Genomic DNA, 22,056 nt, shown 5'->3' with positions numbered 1-22,056 from the left:
CCAAAGCCTTTGGCTATGTGGATCACAAGAAACTGTGGAAAATTCTTTAAGGGATAGGAATACCAGACCACCTGACCTGCCTCTTGAGAAACCTGTATGCAAGTTAGGAAGCAACAGTTAGAACTGGACATGGAACAACAGACTGGTTCCAAATAGGAAAAGGAGGATGTCAAGGCTGTATATTGTCACCCTGCTTATTTAACTTCTATGCAGAGTACATCATGAGAAACTCTGGGCTGGAGGAAGCACAAGCTGGAATCAAGATTGCCAGGAGAAAATCAATAACCTCAGATATGCAGATGATACCACGCTTACGGCAGAAAGTGAAGAAGAACTAAAGAGCCTCTTGATGAAAGTGAAAGAGGAGAGTGAAAAGTTGGCTTAAAGCTCAACTTCAGAAAACTGAAATCATGGCATCGGGTCCCATCACTTCATGGCAAATAGATGGGGAAACAGTGGCTGACTATTTTTCTGGGCTCCAAAATCACTGTAGATGGTGACTGCAGCCATGAAATTAAAAGATACTTACTCCTTGGAAGGAAAGTTGTGACCAAGCTAGATGACATCTTCAAAAGCAGAGACATTACTTTGCCAACAAAGGTCCGTCTAATCAAGGCTATGGTTTTTCCAGTGGTCATGTATGGATGTGAGAGTTGGACTGTGAAGAAAGCTGAGCGCCGAAGAATTGATGCTTTTGAACTGTGGTGTTGGAGAAGACTCTAGAGTCCCTTGGACTGCAAGGAGATCCAACCAGTCCATTCTAAAGGAGAAAAGTCCTGGGTGTTCATTGGAAGGACTGATGCTAAAGCTGAAACTCCAATACTTTGGCTACCTCACGCGAAGAGTTGACTCATTGGAAAAGACTCTGATGCTGGGAGGGATTGGGGGCAGGAGGAGAAAGGGACGACAGAGGATGAGATGGCTGGACGGCATCACCGACTCAATGGACATGAGTTTGAGTAAACTCCAGGAGCTGGTAATGGACAGGGAGGCCTGGCGTGCTGCAATTCATGGGGTCACAAAGAGTCGGACACGACTGAGCGACTGAACTGAACTGAATAATCCACTGTGTGCCCACAAGCACATTTTGTTTATCTGTCCATCTGTTCATGCCCATTGGGTTGTTTCTACTCTTTAGCTATTGGAAATAATGCTTCAGTGAACAATGGCATGCCAGTATATGTTTGAGTTCCTGTTTTCAATTTTAGTGGGATATACATAGGTGTGGAATTGCTAGATTATATAAAAATTCTATATTTAACTGTTTGAGGAATATTCTAATGCTTTTAATACACTTATTTTTTTCTGGATGTTTACATATTTAACATTTTAAAAAATATAAACAGAGCAACCACTTTTGTGCAAAATTCTTCCCCACCAAGAGTATATTAACACGTACTCATCTAAACTTGGAGAAGGCAATGACACCCCACTCCAGTACTTTCACCTGGAAAATCCCATAGACAGAGGAGCCTGGTGGGCTGCAGTCCATGGGATTGCTAAGAGTCGGACACAACTGAGCGACTTCACTTTCACTTTTCACTTTCATGCATTGGAGAAGGAAATGGCAACCCACTCCGGTGTTCTTCCCTGGAGAATCCCAGGGACGGGGGAGCCTGGTGAGCTGCTGTCTATGGGGTCGCATAGAGTTGGATACAACTGAAGGGACTTAGCAGCAGCAGCAGCAGCACCATCTAGACTAGTTTCTTCATCATTATTCTGTGTTTTACATTTAGCTCTTTAATCCATCTGAAATTCACTTTGGAGTTTGTGAAGTATGACTTTAATTACTGGAATTTCCAAAAGTGTTACCCAGAAGGATCTACACTTACTAATAAAATAATCCCTTTTTGCACCCATTTGACCATTCTATCTACAGTGATGAGGCTTCCATTCACATCTTCCCACTGACACTATTTATCACAGTCAGTCAGTCACCTATTGCCGAATCCAACACATTATTTTCAGATCTTTGAGAAACTTAATGCAGTTCATGCCACTCTTCTTAATATGCTTCTCCTTTGGTTTCCATGACTCTACACTCAGGATTTTTCTAGTTCTCAACATACTAATTCTCTGATTCTTTTGCTGATTTCATGTTTTGTGCCTATCTTTTGGCTAACAATTATCAAGTTCTCATTATCTGTGCCACACACTTGTGCTATGCATTTTATACTCTGCCAAGCACTTAATCCTCACAAGAACTCTAAAGAAGTAGTAGCTCATGATTGCAGCTTACCTTTGTTGAGCGCTTATGTAATACACACTGTTTACTTACATATTTACCTCACACAACAACCCTACAGTAAGCACTAATATTATTCCTATTTAACAGTCTAGGAAACTGAATAGCCTTAGAGTTTCTGTAACTTGGCCGCAGTCACTCAGTTAGGAAGTGTTGAGAGCCAGGATTCACATTTTAGAGTGCCTCTAAAGCTCATGCACTTAATCATTTGCTCTACCTGTTATTTTGTATATGAAGAAACTGAGTAATGTGGGTAATAAATGGTGACATCTACCTTGAATCACTTAAGCACCTTTCTAATATTTGTATTCTTCAGATTACATCCTTCACATTCTTCATGCTCGTGGGCAGTCTGATCCATTCCAAAGGTTTCAATTAGGACTTACATGTTGCTGCATATATTATTCTGCACGAGTATACTAATGATCTGAAATCTCTACTCTGCATCATGGGCAAGATAGTCAATTATCTAGTTGATCATCTCCACAGAAGTATTTCAAAGGCACCTCAAACTAAATATGTCAAAACCAAACTTGTCTTTTACCTTAATAGTATTCCTCTCTCTTATGTTCCCTGTCTGAATGAACGGCATCACCATCTAGACAAACGCTACTTACAGGAAACTAGGAATTATACTGAAGACCCCAATTTCTTCGTTAACACCTCCTCTTCAACCTCATCATTAAAACCCTGGATCAGGCCCAAACCACTTCTTGCCTGGACTGTCCTTCAATCTATCTTTACAATGACACCAGAATTTATTTTTCCAATTTGAATACTCACTAAAGGTCAACTACTAGGTTGATATATCTTTATTAAAACAGAAATCTGTTTTTAAAGTGCTCTCCCATACAAAAAAAAAATCTTCAGTTGGCCCACACTGTTTAATATTCAAATTTCTCAGCACTGCATACATGACATTCTACTTATCCACTCCATCATTTTCAGCTTCATTTCCCCTTGTCCCTCTTCATATTCTATTGCTGCTGTTTCTTCTGCTTCTACCCATCTGAGCCTTTTCAACTTACTTAATGCCTAACATCAGGTGAAATGTTACTATCTCTATGAACTTTTCCTGACACCACTCCCTTTTCTCCCCCAAGTCAAAAGTGAATAAAATTCACTTACTCTCAACTGTGGGGTATACAGATTTCTAATATCCCTCCAGTTTTCATGTAATTTCATGATGGACCAGAAGGCCTGGCATGTTGTGGTCCATGGGGTCGCAAAGAGTCAGACACGACTGAGTGACTGAACTGAACTGATTAAAAGTTTATCTCAAAATTCAACTTAGAAATGGGCAAAAAAAAAAAAAAAAATGGGCAAAGGAACTGAATAAACATCTCTCCAAAGAAGATATACAAACGGCCAATAAGCACATGAAAAGAGACTCAACATTATTAGTCATGGAAATGCAAATCAAATCTATGGTTGTAATAAAAGGGCGTATAATAACATGTATTGCTGAGGATGCAGAGACACTAGAGGCCTCATACTTTGCTGGTGGTGATGTAAAATGGTACAGCCAAATAGTTTGACAGTTCCGCGAAAGGTTAAACACAGAGCTACTATATGACCAAGAATTTCCACAACTCAGTAAATACCCAAGAGAAATGAAAATATGTGTCTATACAAATGAACACACATGAATGTTCATAGGAGTATTATTTAAATAGCCAAAAAGTAGAATACAATCCAAACGTCCATCAACTCATAAATGAGTAATCAAAATGTAGAATGTCCATAAAAGAGAGTATTATTCAACCATCAAAAGGAATGAAGTACTGCTATATCGTACAACATGGACGAATCTTGACAACATTATGCTAAGTGAAAGAAGCCAGAAATAAAAGGTCACATAATGTATGAGTCCATTTATATATATGAAATGTCTAGAACAGACAAATCTATAGAAATAGGAAGTATATTAGTGGTTTTGAGGAGCCAAAGGCCAAAGGTGATGCAGTGACTGTTGATGGGTATGCAGTTTCTTTCTGGGGTGATGAAAATGTCTTAATATTAGATGGCATGGTTCAGAATGGGAGAAAATAATAGCAAATGAAGCAACTGACAAACAACTAATCTCAAAAATATACAAGCAACTCCTACAGCTCAATTCCAGAAAAATAAATGACCCAATCAAAAAATGGGCCAAAGAACTAAATAGACATTTCTCCAAAGAAGACATACAGATGGCTAACAAACACATGAAAAGATGCTCAACATCACTCATTATCAGAGAAATGCAAATCAAAACCACTATGAGGTACCATTTCACATCAGTCAGAATGGCTGCGATCCAAAAGTCTACAAATAATAAATGCTGGAGAGGGTGTGGAGAAAAGGGAATCCTCTTACACTGTTGGTGGGAATGCAAACTAGTACAGCCACTATGGAGAACAGTGTGGAGATTCCTTAAAAAACTGGAAATAGAACTGCCTTATGATCCAGCAATCCCACTGCTGGGCATACACACTGAGGGAACCAGAAGGGAAAGAGACACGTGTACCCCAATGTTCATCGCAGCACTGTTTATAATAGCCAGGACATGGAAGCAACCTAGATGCCCATCAGCAGATGAATGGATAAGAAAGCTATGGTACATATACACAATGGAGTATTACTCAGCCATTAAAAAGAATATATTTGAATCAGTTCTAATGAGGTGGATGAAACTGGAGCCTATTATTCAGAGTGAAGTAAGCCAGAAGGAAAAACACCAATACAGTATACTAACGCATATATATGGAATTTAGAAAGATGGTAACAATAACCCTGTGTACGAGACAGCAAAAGAGACAGTGTTGTATAGAACAGTCTTATGGACTCTGTGGGAGAGAGAGAGAGGGTGGGAAGATTTGAGAGAATGGTATTGAAACATGTAAAATATCATGTATAAAATGAAATGCCAGTCCAGGTTCGATGCACGATACTGGATGCTTGGGGCTAGTGCACTGGGACGACCCAGAGGGATGGTATGGGGAGGGGGGAGGGAGGAGGGTTCAGGATGGGGAACACATGTATACCTGTGGTGGATTCATTTTGATATTTGGCAAAACTAATACAATTATGTAAAGTTTAAAAATTAAATAAAATTAAAAAAAAGAAAAAAAATATTAGATGGCATGGGATGATTGAACAACTCTAAGAATAAACTAAAAAGCACTGAATTGCATGCTTTAAAAGGTTCAATTTTCTGATATATGAATTATATTTCAATAAAGCTGTTTTTTCCTAAAAAAAAAATAATTTGCATGAGTAAAAAACTCTTTGGAAACACTGGATCCAATAGACAAAGAGAATTATTAAAGGAAGCATCTGATAGTGTAAACTATTGCATAAAAGTGAAATTTATAAGGAATTACTTCTTCTTCCATCCAAATTCCAAATTACACTTTTACTCGAAAGTGTAATTAACCGAAAGTGTAATAAATCGAAAGCAATTATATTATGATGTACCACCCACAAGTATGCTATCAATCTGCATGTTCTTATTACAATTATTTATTTCCATTAGGTATAAGGCAACCTAAACTATTTTTATCTACCATGATTCCACACTTCCATCACTTTAGTAAAGATCTATCCCAACAAAAACACTTAAAACAGATGTTAACAGAATAAACCCATGAAGGAACAGACTTTCAAAGGACAGCAAACGATATAGATGGTATTTGATGTAATGCTAGTTACTGAGAAAACTTGCTATATCTGGGATATTTATTTATTCATTAAAAATATTCATTTATATTTTCCAGTCAGCATGAGACCAAATTTTACTAATCTCTTTAAATTGTCTGGAATTTTAATAACACTATGCTCAAGTAAATTTTATTTTAAAATCAAATTTTAATACAGTGCAAAATGTTAAATGAATTCACAGCCATCACTGTAGTTCTAATTGCATGCTTTATCTAAAGACTGAAGAAGATTGTGCTAAATTATATGGAACGAACTAGTGTTCACTGTTTAGGCTATCCATTAACTGCCAGTCAAACTAATAACAGCAATCTCTTCCCTAATTTTCATGGTGCAGCTGTTTATAGAATATCTTGGGCGTATTCACTTCAACAGATACATAATACCGCAGACATTCACAATGAAAGCTGTATTTTCTTGTTTTCAAATTTTCCTATGGACTGTATATTTTTTCTACCTTGCACATTCAACCACTTTCTTAAAACTAACTGCTTTAAACAGTCAATAAACTTAATTGCTATATGGTGGTTTTAAATTTAAAATCTACACCCCAAAGCCTAAATTCCAAGAAAACAAATCCCCCCCAAAAAATGAAAAAAACAAGGAAAGAAAAAGCCTATAACACACAACTCCTTTGTTTTTTAAAGTGCAATATAAAAAAATCTCCAGCAGAGACTGGTTGGGTCTTTACAAGTTATTCACCAATGTGACATTTATACTGATTTTCCTGTAATGATTTTTGAAAGTTAAATAAATATATTAATTTTATCAGCACTAACCAATCTGAGTATTTACCATTTTTAGGTATGTGACTCAGGCATTTCAATTACTCCATGCAGAAGATACACAAAATTATTTTTCTGTAATACTGTACACCAAAAATTCATTTTATAACATTAATTTTGAAAAAGCTAAACTTAACCATTTGTATCAGTGGTTGTATTTTGGATTTCATGGAATGAAAAAATAAAAAAAATTAAGCAGACCTTAATTTGCAAAGGAAAAACATTATTTTATAAAAGAAAGGACATCCTAACACTAGAAGAATAGGAAGTACATAGATACAGGATAAAGGTCATCCTTTAAGTTGATAAGATTTAGCATTAAGAAAACTTTGATAGTGTCTTCATTTTGACAAATACTACTGAAAACTGTGACACAGCCTAGCAACTGGGAACCACGCAATTTCATAAGCCTAAAAACATTGCATTAGGTCACCTTTGCAACCATATAAATTCAACAAGCCTTGACAAGTAGCAACTTACAATTCCTGCCTAAGCCTTCTTATCTTGGCCTTAGCATCTGCCAGCTCCACTGACAGATGCTGCCGACTTTCCGTTCGCTTCATGCCTGGAGAACCACAAGGTGACTGTGCAGATGAAGAGGCGTGGGGTAGAAAATGAAGACCATCCCGCTCTTCAGAGAGCTCTACAATAGTCTAAGGAGACAGAGACCACAGAAGTCCTTTTAGTGTTTTACGTATCAGAGAACCAGATACACAACACTAGTCACTAATTCTAAGTGTTATACTACAATATCAGAAAGAATGCATTGGTCAAAAATGTCTTATTTATTTAATATCTTCATCATTAATGGTGAACTTTTTGTTTTTTGACTATGCCACACAGCACGTGGGATCTTAGTTCCCCAAGCAGGGATCAAACCCACACCCCTTGAATGGTGACTTAAAGACAGCACCGCCAGGTAAGTCCCTTAACTTTGACATATTTAGCTGTCATTTTTTAAAAAAGTTTCATTCAACAGTACATGGTTGAGTTATTTAGTAGATAACACAAAAACAAGACAATACTTTTTTCCCTTCCCAGTGTTCTAACAAAAATTAATAAATTGTGGTAAAACATGTAGAACAAATAGTAACTGTTGGAAAGGCATAGAAGATCTGTTGACACAGTAAAGGAATTAACTCAGGATTAGTATGTCTGTAACTGTTCTGTCCAATAGAGTAACCAGTAGCACAAGAGGCTAATTTCAAGTTTAAAAAATAAAAAATATAGTTCCTTAGCCTTCTTTACTAGAACATTACTCCTGTATCACCATTCCTATGCCTGAACCTCCACTCACTCAACTCTCCCCTTCTGCCCAGTCAAACAGATTATTATTGGCTACTCTAGAGTTCCTATTTGGCCTGAAACTGCAATTAGGCTGTTAAATGTCACCCTTACTTTCTAATTTAACACTACTATGTCACTCTTTGACTATGGTTTGTTCACTCTTCGGGGAAAAAACAAAAGGGAAAAAATATTTATAGAACTCCTAGCTAGATCCAACAAGATCCCATCCAATACTATAATTGGCAACAGAGGCTGTACATCTATTTTAGACCTAAGGAAACTGAGGCACATATAGATTAAATAACTTAAAGTTACACACGAATATAACACAAATTCAAATTCAAGTCTGACTTAAAATGCTATGTCATTTTCCTTACCTACTATCAATTTTTCTATTCCTGTTCCAAGGTGATAAAGAACTCTAAAAAAACTAAACAAATAAATTACAGCCCTACTACAGAAGTTGTCATCCACTTTCAATTAAGCTCTTTCCAATGTCCATCAATTCTTTCACTGAAAATCTTGATCGTTTCCTGGCAAAATTTTCCCATAAAGGCAGATGTAAATATATTCCCTTTTCTCTACATAAGCCCTCAACTACAAACTGCTATCATTACTTCCAACAAATGAACTCTCCTTCAATTTGTCAAAGAAACAGAACCACCTGCAATAAATTCCTCCATTTTTATGCATCTCTTATTCCCAACACATATTCCTTACTTCTGTAACATTTTCAGTTTCTCTCTTCCTATTGCTTTTTTCTCCTTGTTCTTCAAAGACATACAAGTTTCTACTATCTAGGGAAGGGAAAAAAGTCACATTTTCCCCTTTATTATCCTTCTATTTCTCTTTCAATGTTACGTTTCAAAGGATGGTTTGCTCACTGACACTACTTCATCTTGTCTATCTACTACTTAGTATGTCCAGCCCAACTCCACTGCCTCTGTGAATAGTGTTACTAATTTCCACAGCAGCCCAAGCTCGAACTTCACGGAGTCAGCTTTTATTTGCCTATTTTCTTACTGTCTCAATTATCTTTAATATTGCCTTATAACATCTCTTGTCTTTAACAAAAGAACCTGCATACATGTGTGTGTGTCTGTGCTCAGTCATGTCTGATTCTTTGTGACTCTGGACTGTAGCTCGCTAGGCTCCTCTGTTCATGGGATTTTTTCAGGCAAGAATACTGGAGTGGGTTGCCATTTCCTCCTCCAGGGGATCTTTCTGACCCAGCAACTGAACTTGCGTCTCCCATGTCTCCAGCATTTGCAGGCAAATTCTTTACCTGTGAACCATCAGTATCTGCATATAGTAATTACTAAATATCTGTTTCATACAGAAACTAGTACTTAATTACATGCCACCTTATTTTTCATTTACAATGTGCTTTTTTAAAATAAATCAGATACCACCTTCCTTATACTTCCTTTGTATCCCTGATGTTATCCAGCAGAGTAGTGAATACAAAAAGCTGCTCAAAAATATTTAACCAAATTATTCACAAAACAGAAAACTCAAGAAAAGTACTGAAGATACATATTATATTTGAAATTAGCAGGTGGTAAAATTAAAGTATATCAACAATTTCCAGTTGAAAACAAACAGAGCACAAAAGATCTATGGATGCAAAATATTTTTTAAAAAGAAAGAAACCATGGGTAGGGAGGTGGGAGAGGGGTTCAGGATGGGGAACACATGTAAATCCATGGCTGATTCATATCACTGTATGGCAAAAACCACTACAATATTATAAAGTAATGAGCCTCCAACTAAAATAAATAAAATAAAAATAAATAAATAAATAAAATAAAAAGAAAGAAACCTAGTGTTAAGAATTAAGAGAGTACCCAGAGGTACTTTCCATTTTGCCTTTTCTCTAATAGTGGTAGTTTCTTGAGCTCAAGAACTCCAAACATTTTCAAAAGTCTGATAGGAAATGTTATTAAGGCATACTTTTAATTTCTGAAAAGCTTTCTCTGATCCTTCCAATCTTAGGTATTCCACTACCAGTTGCAAGTAATCTTTCTTCTTTAAATTCCTATAGTACAACATTTCGGAGAAGGAAATGGCAACCCACTCTAGAATTCTTGCCTGGAGAATTCAATGGACAGAGAGGCCTGGCGGGATACAGTCCATGGGGTCGCAAAGAGGCGGACACGACTGAGCGACTAACACACACACATAGTACAACATTTAGATCCATGTCTCTTTTTCGGTACTTGTCACTTACCAACTTTTATTACAGTTAACTCACTTATTAAAATAATTTCTCTATTAGACTGTAACCATCTTTGGTTCTTCTTTGAAAGTCTGTTGCTCTCACATACTCTAGTAAAAGTTCTTACAAAAAGTAGGTATTTATCAATATACGTTGAAGAATGAACATATGATACAACAAGGCTAAAAATTTCAGGTGACGATAATTACAGAATTCATCATTAAGGAAAAGTATCAGAGCAGAGATTTAGGCAAAGGTATTATAAAGGTCAGGATCACAAGTGTTGGAGTTAGAATGGGCAAGTCACCTAACCTCTCTGAACTTTAGAATCTTCATCTATAAAATGAGATTATTGTGTAGATGTACTAAAATTAAGTACACAATAAATCTACAATACAAAGCTTGGCCTAAACAGTGACAATAAATACCTAGTTTTTAGTAAAAGGAGACGATCCTGCTGGAGTTTAGTCAAAGAAGATCCTGGCCTGGGAAAATGCTGCTGGAGGACATGCTACCCACTGCAGTACTCTTGGGCTTCCCTGGCGGCTCAGATGGTAAAGAACCCGCCTGCAGTGCAGGAGACCCAGGTTCAAACCCTGGGTTGGGAAGATCCCTTGGAGAAGGGAACAGCTACCCACTCCAGTATTCTGGTCTGGAGAATTCCATGGACAGAGGAGCCTGGCAGGCTACAGTCCACAGGGTTACAAAGAGTCTGACACAACTGAGCCACTTTCACTTTCAAAAGATGACTGAAGAGATCCTTGTTTCATAGCATTAAGGAAAAAAAAGTATAATTAAAAACAATGTGACCAAATTATACTTTCTACATCAAAGTGAAACAAATGATGACAAAAGTTCAATAAAAACAGAGGAAAGGGCTCTCTGTTCTGACAAGGGGGAGCACCCCCCGTGGATAGCCTGTGGCTGCCCAATTCTGGCTATGCCAGCAAGTGGAGGATTTGAGTGCTAGGATACCCACTTGAACTCCCAGTGTGAGTACTACTGCCCGCCAGGATACATACTGAAAGTGGTTTTACTAAAACAGTAAAAAGATTACTAATATAAAAAAGAAGATACAGCATATGGTTCAAGACTGACTGAAAATAAAGTGATCTGAGTATCTCAGGGTAGGTGGTTTCATATATTCTAGGAATGTTTTGAAACTCAATTCTTTTCTTCCTTTGGTCTCACTGTCTTAAATTTTTTAAAAATTTAGCTGTTGCTTTAAAAAACGTTTCTTTATTTCCTATATATTCTTCTCTTTTAAAGCCATAAGAAAAGCTAAAAATTCCCATCAGAAAGGAATATATTTTATAGAGCAATGAGAAAGCTTTTTATTCCAAAAGCATCTCTAGAAATTTCTCCTATATAGTCTTTCATTAGTCCCAAGACTAATCAAATTCTCCATAAATAAACTCAAATCTGTTTCTCTCATGTAAATTGAACAACTGATCAAAGTTTTACAATCTCCAGAATGACAGAGTATTTTGGTCTGCTATTAAGAAAATATTACTCACCACCACATGCACTAACGTCTAGACTTCTCTAAAAATTATAAACTGCTCTCAAAGAATACAACCAAAAAGTCTGGTGCAATTTTACTCCTTTTAAAAGCAAAGTACTTTCTTAAAAGAGCTTATAATAATTCTTTTTTAAAAATCACACCTCATTAAATTGCTACAAAAATTTGAGAACTTTTGTGGGACATTTTATTCAGAACACCTGTTATTCTCCTTTTATTAACACATTTTTTACAGTCTCAAAATGTGGCAATGAAACTACAAAATTAACCTTAATCAAATTCTTAAACTTTGAAAAAGCAATGGTTTTTCCACTTACATCAACGATATTTTTAGTTTTATACTTTTTCCAGAACTCTGGTTTCATACTTGTTGCCAGAACTATAGGGATGAGTTTTTAAAAAAACACAGAAGAACAAAATCAGAGTAATTTAAAAGGAAGGGGAAAATAAAATCTAATTGCAGTATGTTTACTAGCACTTCGGGGCTCTTATGCATCCTTTCTGGTTCCTGTGTTACACAAAAGACATACAGCACCTTATTACCTGTCCCTAAGAGACAGACTATCAATTCTCAAAAATCTCTGAAGTTTTTTGGAAAGGAAACTTTCGTAATATACAAAAAGAAATTTACAAACCTCTGAATGTTCATCTCTCTCATCTATAAGCCTTTTTAGATGCAATACCATATTTTTCAAGAGTGGTTCTATTTCCTCCTGAGACATATCAGTCACTTCCATCCATTGTAGATCAAACACATTTTCCTGATTATGGGTTACCTTTAGAAAGCAACCAAAATAAACAACTTTTAAATAGTTAATACTTAAAAATAAATTTTAGTACATTAGGTTAAATATTATATATCCCATATAATAAAAATATGAAAAGTAAACATGTATAAAAACATTTCAAATTAACGAATGCTGAAAAAGCTTCTACTAAAAATTATTTTCACTAAATATAGTCTTTAAATGAATTTATTTTTACCTTCTAACTAAAAAATAAGATTTAATTCAAGGCATTCCTAAGGAAAGGTAATACTATTATTTCTGTCAACTGCTTTAATAGAATCAATTGATCATTTCCTTAGATAAGACTAAATTAATTGTAACTGAAATCAAAAGCAAAAGTTTTTTCTAATCCTATACTATATAATATTATTGCAATTTTATTCTTGAAAAGCAAAGTTTTTACAGTTTCTGAGGTGACACTATCATAGCACCTTAGGAGAAAAGGACTCCTAATAAAGATTTTTAAAAGAATGGAGAAGTTATATAAGTGAAATACTTATTTCTTGTTTTCCATTTCTCACTGTGATTCTGATATTTTGCTTTAATTTTCACAATAAACAGAAAAATAACACTTTCAAGAATGGTGGCAAATTCAGTAACGTGTGGCACTCAACATTTATTCAAAATAAAATACAAATCACAAAGCTAATGGAAACATATATATAAAGGGAAACTACCAACAAAACTGTATCTTGTTATGTACTAATATGCTTACTGTTGACCATATTACTGACAAGAAAGCAGAGTTCTATGGACATTAACTAACAGAAAAGATAACATATGGAACACAAAGTGATTTAAATAGAGATTATTTAAATACAACTCTTCCCCCTTCCATTTCCTTAGTTCTCTCTAATCAACATGTAAAATTTAACACACTGTAGTTCTAAAAACTAATAAGTATACAAGATTAAAAGCCCAAGACAAGAAGATGCAGAAATAGCTTTTAAAAAAGCAGAAACAGCTTAAAAAAAAAACTTAACAAATATTAACTTCAATTATTTGACATTGCACATTATGTCCTATATTTAGCTTTTACATGGATGTTACAAATCACTAATGTATTTATAATTCAAGCAATATCTTGAATAGAAATTCTGCTGTGCCCATTCATTAAAACAAAATCACTGGAGTGACATAATACATTACCTTAGCTCATTTTAATTTGAATTACAGCCAGTGATCCACTTTATGCTGTTTCCATTCACTATATCATGCATGCTATGCTGTCTAACAAAGAAATATACATTCCTCAGATAGCACTTTCTGCCTATATCCCTATGGATAAAGTCAACAGTACATCTGTAGTCAGCACTGTGCCATTATAGATGATTCACTTAAGAAGCTATGTCTAAAGAAAAGAGGATGATTTGCCTAAAAGCAGAGTGCATCTATATTTGATTTTTATTTATTCTTGCTTAAGTTATGACTTTAAGTATTTGGGGAGATACACAAATATAATGTATGATGAGCTTCATAAAAAACACATAAACATTTTATACAGATTATTACCTCTTGAATATGTGCGGCAACTGCTGCTTTCGTATCAAAATCTAAACCTTGAATTCTTTCAATAAATTCTTCTTTTTTCTGACACTAAGGGAAATGAATAGAACAATCACTCATACTTTATAGGGTGTAGTTGTTAATATGTTGTAAATAAGTAAAAACTCATTAGGCTAAAAAGCTTGGCTACAATGAGGGTTTAAACAGCACAATGAGGGTTTTGTTTTGCATTTAAATGATCTCTCTAATATACTTACCTAATAAAAAGATTAAAATTTAGAAATATTTATTTAAAAACTAAGGTACTGAAAATCCATATTACTTGTATGCTGAAAAGTTCTAAAGCAGGTAATCATTACACAACTCATGTGAGGTCAGTACAATATTATTATGCTAACTTTACAAACAGAGAAATAAAGAATCAAGAACTTGTTTCAGGGAGGATAAGTTACTTGCCAAAAAACACAGTGAGTCAGTGGCAGAATTCGGAATATAGCCAAAATGCTCAGTCAGTCTTTGGCTGTCATCAAACAACACAGCCTTTCTTCTTGGAAAAAAAAATTCTAAGCAATTTTTACTTCAAGCTTACAATTCATTCTCACATCTTTATCCTATCAGTCTCAATGAAAGAAATCTCTTTTTGTGGCCCAGTTCAAAACATGTAAGATAATACAATAAATATTTGATCTGTTTCTAACAAAAAGTTACTGGGGCAAAATTTAAGAATGTATATACAAGTACACATGTAGCAAGTGGAATAAAGGCAGCAATTCTTCATTGTACGTTAAAAAAATCTTGATATAAACTAAAAATGTTATAATGCAAACCTTATCTTTTCCTTTCCAATCAGTACTGAATAAGAGCTTAACATGCATCTTACTGTTTTATTCTGTCTTCCCTCGACATCTCTTATACTGTAATCCAACTGTTTGTGTAACTGTATTTTTACAGCTATCAAATGAGAAGTGCATACAAAATAGACAGCACTGCCTTGTCTAGCTTAGTTGCATCTTTTGGGCCAATTACTGAACTCACTAGAAGGCACTAAACTCAAAAAAGAAAAACTGGGTCTTTGGTCAATAAGAAACTTAGTAAGGTTCTGATTTATACTCTACATATTACATTATAATATTCTATTTCTATTGCCACACAATTTAACTTAATTAAGCACATTTCTATCAGTGCAGAAAGTTCCTCATCCTATAAAAACAAAATTAATAGGATAATACAAAAATATTTAAAATTAAATTACAAGAAATGTAAAGTTTTCAGTTGTAACGAGGAAGTCAGAGTTTTGGGGAACATGTGATAAAAATTACCAGGTTTAAAAGCAAGATTTTTGGTCTACTGACTAATATCTGACAGGCATAGTGAGAACAATTAAGAATGACTTTCAGATAGTACCTTTGTAGCATATATAAAATAACTTTTTAGGTATGGTAACCCCAATTTTTAAATTTTATGCTTCCAAAAGTGTTGCCCAATAAATAGTTTGAGCCAATGAGCATACATTAAATGGCAGGGTTATAATAACTATGACTCCATGAAGAGTCATAATTCAACTGCCATACATCTGGCTGATTTAGGTTTAAATTAAACATACACTACAGTTCCCTTTTCTAAGTCCTAGAGCCACTGTTTATATTTATACTATCTTTAAAAGCTCACCCTTTAACACAATCTCAACACAAATCAATGAGAATTCTTCCTTTACCCTTAAAATACCTAAAATTTGTACTAAATCTCACCTCTATTCAAACTTTAGAAGTTTTAAGAAGGCTAGACTTTCTTAAAGAATAAACAGGCTAGACTTTCTTAAAGAATATAGGATGAAGTTGATAGGTTCTTGAAGGCTAGAAAGGAGTACCAAGATGGAAAACAGAATGAGAAGACAGAAATTTTGAAACTGAAAAATCAGAAAATCAGCGTTGTCCTACACAGTACTCAAGAGCTACCTATGGCTGAGTATTGAAATGTAACTAGTGCAAATGAGCAATTGAGATTGTAATTTTATTTAACTGTAATTAATTTAAGCTTAAACAGCAACATGTGGCTAGTGGCTATTCTACTGACAGTCCAGTTCTAGAGCATAGAAAGTCTGGTGTTAAAAACAGAACTACAAATAGTTTTACTTCCAATTATAAAGACTCACATGAAGACTAAATAAGCATTAGCAAACTTTTTCCACTAAAATTAAGCTCTTTTTTCTTTATATACAGTTCTTAAAGTGTTATGGGCACTGAAGAGATTTCTATTACAGTAACTAACTTCTAAGACAGCAGATGATTGAGACTTCATAATTTCTGCCTTTTGATCATCACTCCTCTTCCCTTCAATAACACATACACATATAAGTCATAAGGATGTTTTGGGAGAGGTTTTCAGGGTACCTTTAGGGAACCTGTCAAGCCTGGGGTCTTTAAAAGCCTCAGTATTTTGTAAAAAATTAATTTTAATTAAATTAAAAGAATTAAATTAACATAAACATAATTTATGCTATCATATATGACTATCTGACAAATAGTGTCATATTTGACATATATGACAAATTTATAAATAAATTTGAAATAAAGTAACAAAAAGTGTTTTTCTTCAGAATCTCCTTAGCTTACACAGATATGTTAAAATTTCTAACATGGACTCTGAACAGCAAAGGCCCATCCTTTAAGTCTTTCAGAAAGTAGAGCCTCAAAAATTTACAAAAACTTATTAAAATAAAAATATGAAATATTTTAACTTACCTGAACTGCACAACCCAGTAAAAGCAAAAGCAATTTTTTAACTTCTTCTGTGCCTTGTTCTGAAATGAAAATAATTACTAGGTACAACATTTTACTTAAGTTCAACTTTGTGATAGTGGTAGAATGGTATTCACAACTTGATCAAGGAATTAAGTTTCTAAGTACAGTGAATTCAAAAGAGCAGCTCTTTATGTGCACAATATCGTAACAGCAGAAGAAATGTGCAAGGATCTCAAATTTGAAAGGCTGCAGTACAGATAAAAAAGCTTTCAAAGCTCTATGTGATAAAGGATGCTAACTGTAAATCCACTACTTCTCCATAAATTATTATGTTACAACAGGATACCAAATTAAGAACTGCTGCTATAGAGACATGCCAGAGTCAGCCAAAATGGTCCCGAATAAGTTTGGCTTCTTTTAGGCCTACTGGCTTTTTTTTCTGAAACACCTACCTTATATGATTCATCTACCTATAAAATTTAAATGGCTTTTCCATTATGTAGAGTCATCAGAATCAAAATCTTAAATGTCAGTTACAGTGAGGCTGGTAAAATAAAGGTATATAACAAGCAGGATAAAAGTAATGGTCTGTAACAGAGCTGGAAAGTATATTCACTGTCCAACAGTATTCAATCCAAATTTTCTTAAAATACTGAGTCACTCCAGAATTTCACCATCAAGCCAATCTGTCTACAAGTCAGTCCAAATTTTCTTTTCAAATAATTCCTCCTACTCTCCATGAAACCTTCTTAGCTATAATCACCCTTCCCTAAATATACATAAATACACATGCCACTGCCATAACTTCTGTTACTCCCTCTGCCTGTCTTTCGTCGCTACCCCTCTCCTCTAATGAACTACTTACTAATCACAATAATATGCACAGCTCTTACATCTCTGTGTAGTCTTCCTTGACCCAAATACCAGTGGTCTCCAACCCTCACTAATTTGCCAACTTTAAGAATAATCAATAGCTCCATATTTTATAAGTCTTAACATTTTTACATCTATTTTGCATTAATTATTACATGACCCAGTAATCTGTTTATCACCCACCAAAACACAAGATCCTCCAGAACATAAACCATTTTCTTTATATTCCTGGTCCCTCTAACTTGGTAAGTAAATCCTAAATATATGTGGAATTGAAAACAATTTCATTCTACATACAACACTTTTTCATTTTTTATTTGTATATTTAAACATTCCAGAATGTCTTGAAAGAGCACATAACCTCCTAATTCACCCCCATTTAATGGGTAGTTTCCTCAACAAAACCAGCTGCTTGCATTTAGTTTTTATTTTGGTTTTATCTTTGTTTTGACTGAAGGTCGGAACTGGAGAAGATATACTTTATTTGGGTTACATGTAGCCTGTAAGAATTAAGTCCTTTGTTGAAACTGTTAGGTAGCTGTTAATTTTCCCAATTGTTCAAAAATTAAAACCCTGAACATGTCACAATTAAAATCTGGTAAAGGGAAGAAACTTTGAAGAAAATAATTTAAATGATCTAAGAAACTATTTCTCATCTTTTTTCCATTCAAAAGTAGTTTAATATAAATTAGAAAATGTGTATGCATGCTCAGTCATGTCCAGCTCTTTGTGGCCCCATGAACTATAGCCTGCCAGGCTCCTCTGTCCATGGGATTTTCCAGGTAAGAATATTGGACTGGGTTACCATTTCCTCCTCCAGGGGACCTTCCCAACCCAGGAATAGAACTCTTCTCTTGCTTCGGCAGGTGGATTGTTTACTACTAGCACCACTTGGGAATTAATCAGTAAAACCTTAGATTCAAACAACTCTGGCAATGGTGCGTGTGTGCTAATTAGTCATGTCCAACTCTGCAATTCTATGGACTGTAGTCCACCCGGCTCCTCTGTCCATGGGATTCTCCAGGCAAGAATATTAGAGTGGGCTACCTTTCCTTCTCCAGGGCATCTTTTCCACCCAGTGATCAAACCCTCATATCTTATATCTCCAGCATTGACAGACATGTTCTTTACCACCAGCGCCACCTGGGAAGCCCAAAGCAAACACCCGGAACAGAGTGAACAGAATCCTAGAAGTCACTTCTAAATCACTTCTTTTCAAAGCTTATATTTTTCTAAGCTTTTAACTACTGTACTTATCTTCCATACTTATCTTTAAGGCACTAAAAATCATCACAGAAAAGTATCAATTTGGTAGGTCAATGCTTAGTTATGCTTGTCTGATTCTGCTACAACTTACAAATATTCTGTTCATTTTCTCTATACAGAATGGATTATCACCTCCAACTTTCCCTACAGACTGATGAAAAACGTAGTGTGTTAATGGAAATAATCAAGATCTTAGTAAGCATTACAACACTACACAAAGATGGTATTATCTTTATTATCAAATTATGCTAATTTTAATACTTACCAGAAAAGGGATTTTTGCCAATGATTAAGACATTTGGCAATGACATCATGATCAACTGCTGCAAAGTCTCCTATAAAAAGATACACAAAGGCTGGCGTATGAGTAAAGCTGACAGGGTTATTACTCAACAAGCTATAACTTACCATTTGCACATCTCTTAGGCATGCTATACCTACACTGCTGCTGCTGCTGCTAAGTTGCTCCAGTCGCGTCCGACTCTGTGCGATCCCATAGACGGCAGCCCACCAGGCTCCCCCATCCATGGAATTCTCCAGGCAAGAACACTAGAGTGGATTGCCATTTCCTTCTCCAAAGCATGAAAGTGAAAAGTGAAAGTGAAGTCGCTCAGTTGTGTCTGACTCTTCGCGACCCCATAGACTGCAGCCCACCAGGCTCCCCAGTCCATGGAATTCTCCAGGCAAGAACACTAGAGTGGGTTGCCATTTCCTTCTCCAATGCATGAAAGTGAAAAGTTAAAGTGAAGTCGCTCAGTTGTGTCCAACTCTTTGCGACCCCATGGACTGCAGCCTACCAGGCTCCTCCATCCATGGGATTTTCCAGGCAAGAGTACTGGAGTGGGTCGCCATTGCCTTCTCTGATACCTACACTGGTATACTGCAATTAAAAAGCTTACAAAATGTGAAAAAAAGGTAACTAAAGTCTTAAATCTGTTGTAACTATAAGTTAATGACTTAAATAACTAAAATTATAATATTAGATGTCCATAAAACAAAAATGTCCAAGTTGAACTGAATTTTAGGTATAAGATAATTAAACAAGCTTCTTCAATAAAAATTCAAGTATGTGTACTTTTTGTTGTTTTATTTTTTACTACTTCTAAGAGAACTAAAAAAACAACTGATAGTAAAATTAAGAAAGCCAGTTAGTTCATTAAAAATCCTATCTTATGATCATTTTCAAAAAAGTGAATGATTCTTCCTCAGCGAATCATTATTTATCTCCTATCAAAAACAGATGTTTCACTCCCTTTGACTTCTGTCAAACTTTTTATGACAAGAATATATACAAATTTTGATGGTAGAGAATGATTCAGAAAGAACTGAATGCTTCCGAATTACTCATTTTATTTATATACCCAGGATGCATCTTCTGTTCTTTGAGCAAATGAAAGAACACACCATGTCTACCATTACAACCACCAACAATGACACACTACAAAGAGTCTGGGAAGAAAGAGACTACAGATTGATCACTGTAATGTGGTAATACTGAATCTTTGCAATATTAAATACTAATAAGTGCTTAACTACTGGGCTTTCACTACACAGACATATTAGCTGCTGAGGAATAATTTTTTCCTCAGAAAATAATAGAAAAGAAATAATTATTTCTTTTGGAATCATTCTTTACTTTAATACTATGACAAAGAAGCAAATAACCATGAAAACCTAATTTGTATTGCTTTTAAAAAACTGTGTGATCTACAAGCGTTTTCTTATAGCCAGAGAACAGCATGATACCAGAGGCTAGTTAGAATTGATCTTTTATCTATAATTTGTTACAGATATGTATGAGAAAGTTATAAAATTTTTTCTTCAGTATTCACTAGTTCTTAAAAAAACTAACACCAAAAATATGCACACATTTAAAGTACATATTTAGTATATGCTGAACACAATAAAGAATACAGTTAAAATATTATGTAAATATTGTTAAGAATATTAAAAATAAGTGTCAAAAACTGCTATAATCACTTACTCCAACAGATACTACTGAGTTTGGGAGTATTTAATAAGTGAATTTTCAAGTTAAAAGCAAGTTATCTCAAGATAAATATGCTATAGCCAAGTATATAACAGCTAAATGGACTTAAATAAATGTCAAATTAATTGTAATTTTTAGTTTCCTTGTTCTTATTTTTTTCTCATTTTTTATGATTTTGTTGAGTATATAGTTTCAGAATTCTTTTTGTTCTTTTAGAGGGAGAAGGTAAAAACCCACAAAAGCACTGAGAGAAAAGTAATTATTAACCAATCACTACATACCCAATGAAACTATCTTTTCAGAACAAGGATGAAAGAAATGCATTTTCAGACAAACACTGATAAACATTACTATCAACAAGCCTTTTCCACACAAACAACTAAAGGATGTACTTCATTCAGGAAGAAAGCAGTTATCAGGGCAGATCTGAGATACAACAGAAAACCATGTAGAGGAAAAAAGGAAACTATGTGACTGGATCAGAAAGAACACTGACTTGATTTATTTAACAGTATGCTTAATATTTAATTAATGGGGTTTTAAAAGAACTAAAATACAAGACAAGAAGAGCTTAAAAACTCTAACAGGGAATGGCTGAAATAAGGCAAATTGGAAGTGGTCAAACAGGAGATGGCAAGAGTGAACATCAACAATCTAGGAATCAGCAAACTAAGATGGACTGGAATGGGTGAATTTAACTCAGATGACCATTATATCTACTACTGCGGGCAGGAATCCCTCAGAAGAAATGGATTAGCCATTATAGTCAACAAAAGAGTCAACAAAAAAGAAATGCAGTACTTGGATGCAATCTCAAAAACGACAGAATGATCTGTTTGTTTCCAAAGCAAACCATTCAATATCACAGTAATCCAAGTCTATGCCCCAACCAGTAACGCTGAGGAAGCTGAAGTTGAACGGTTCTATGAAGACCGACAAGACCTTCTAGAACTAACACTCAAAAAAGATGTCCTTTTCATTACAGGGGACTGGAATGCAAAAGTAGGAAGTCAAGAAACACCTGGAGTAACAGGCAAATTTGGCTTTGGAGTACAGAATGAAGCAGGGAAAAGCCTAATAGAGTTCTGCCAAGAGAACGCACTGGTTATAGCAAACACCCCCTTCCAACAACACAA

At 35.0% G+C, this 22,056-nt stretch overlaps 1 protein-coding gene across 8 annotated transcripts in view; it reads right to left on the bottom strand.

Annotated features, from left to right (window-relative positions):
- The window catches only part of CCDC88A (coiled-coil and HOOK domain protein 88A), a 118,818-nt gene that overhangs the window by 63,857 nt on the left and 32,905 nt on the right, over nt 1–22,056 (bottom strand). For all 8 annotated transcript variants that reach the window (XM_086326828.1, XM_086326829.1, XM_086326830.1 and 5 more), the window contains exons 4-8: nt 19,196–19,265; nt 16,792–16,850; nt 14,057–14,140; nt 12,392–12,532; nt 7,210–7,382 (exon numbers count right to left, since the gene is read on the bottom strand). In XM_086326828.1, the coding sequence (XP_086182954.1) occupies nt 7,210–7,382; nt 12,392–12,532; nt 14,057–14,140; nt 16,792–16,850; nt 19,196–19,265 (527 nt within the window). The remainder of the gene's footprint in view (nt 1–7,209; nt 7,383–12,391; nt 12,533–14,056; nt 14,141–16,791; nt 16,851–19,195; nt 19,266–22,056) is intronic.

This window comes from Bos grunniens, chromosome 11 (genome assembly GCF_055505025.1).
Source record: "Bos grunniens cultivar Pamir isolate PY7600 chromosome 11, Bosgru_T2T1.0, whole genome shotgun sequence".
NCBI classification, from domain to species: domain Eukaryota; kingdom Metazoa; phylum Chordata; class Mammalia; order Artiodactyla; family Bovidae; genus Bos; species Bos grunniens.
The sequence above is the reverse complement of the archived record's forward strand: the minus strand, read 5'-3'. Positions and strand labels throughout refer to the sequence as shown.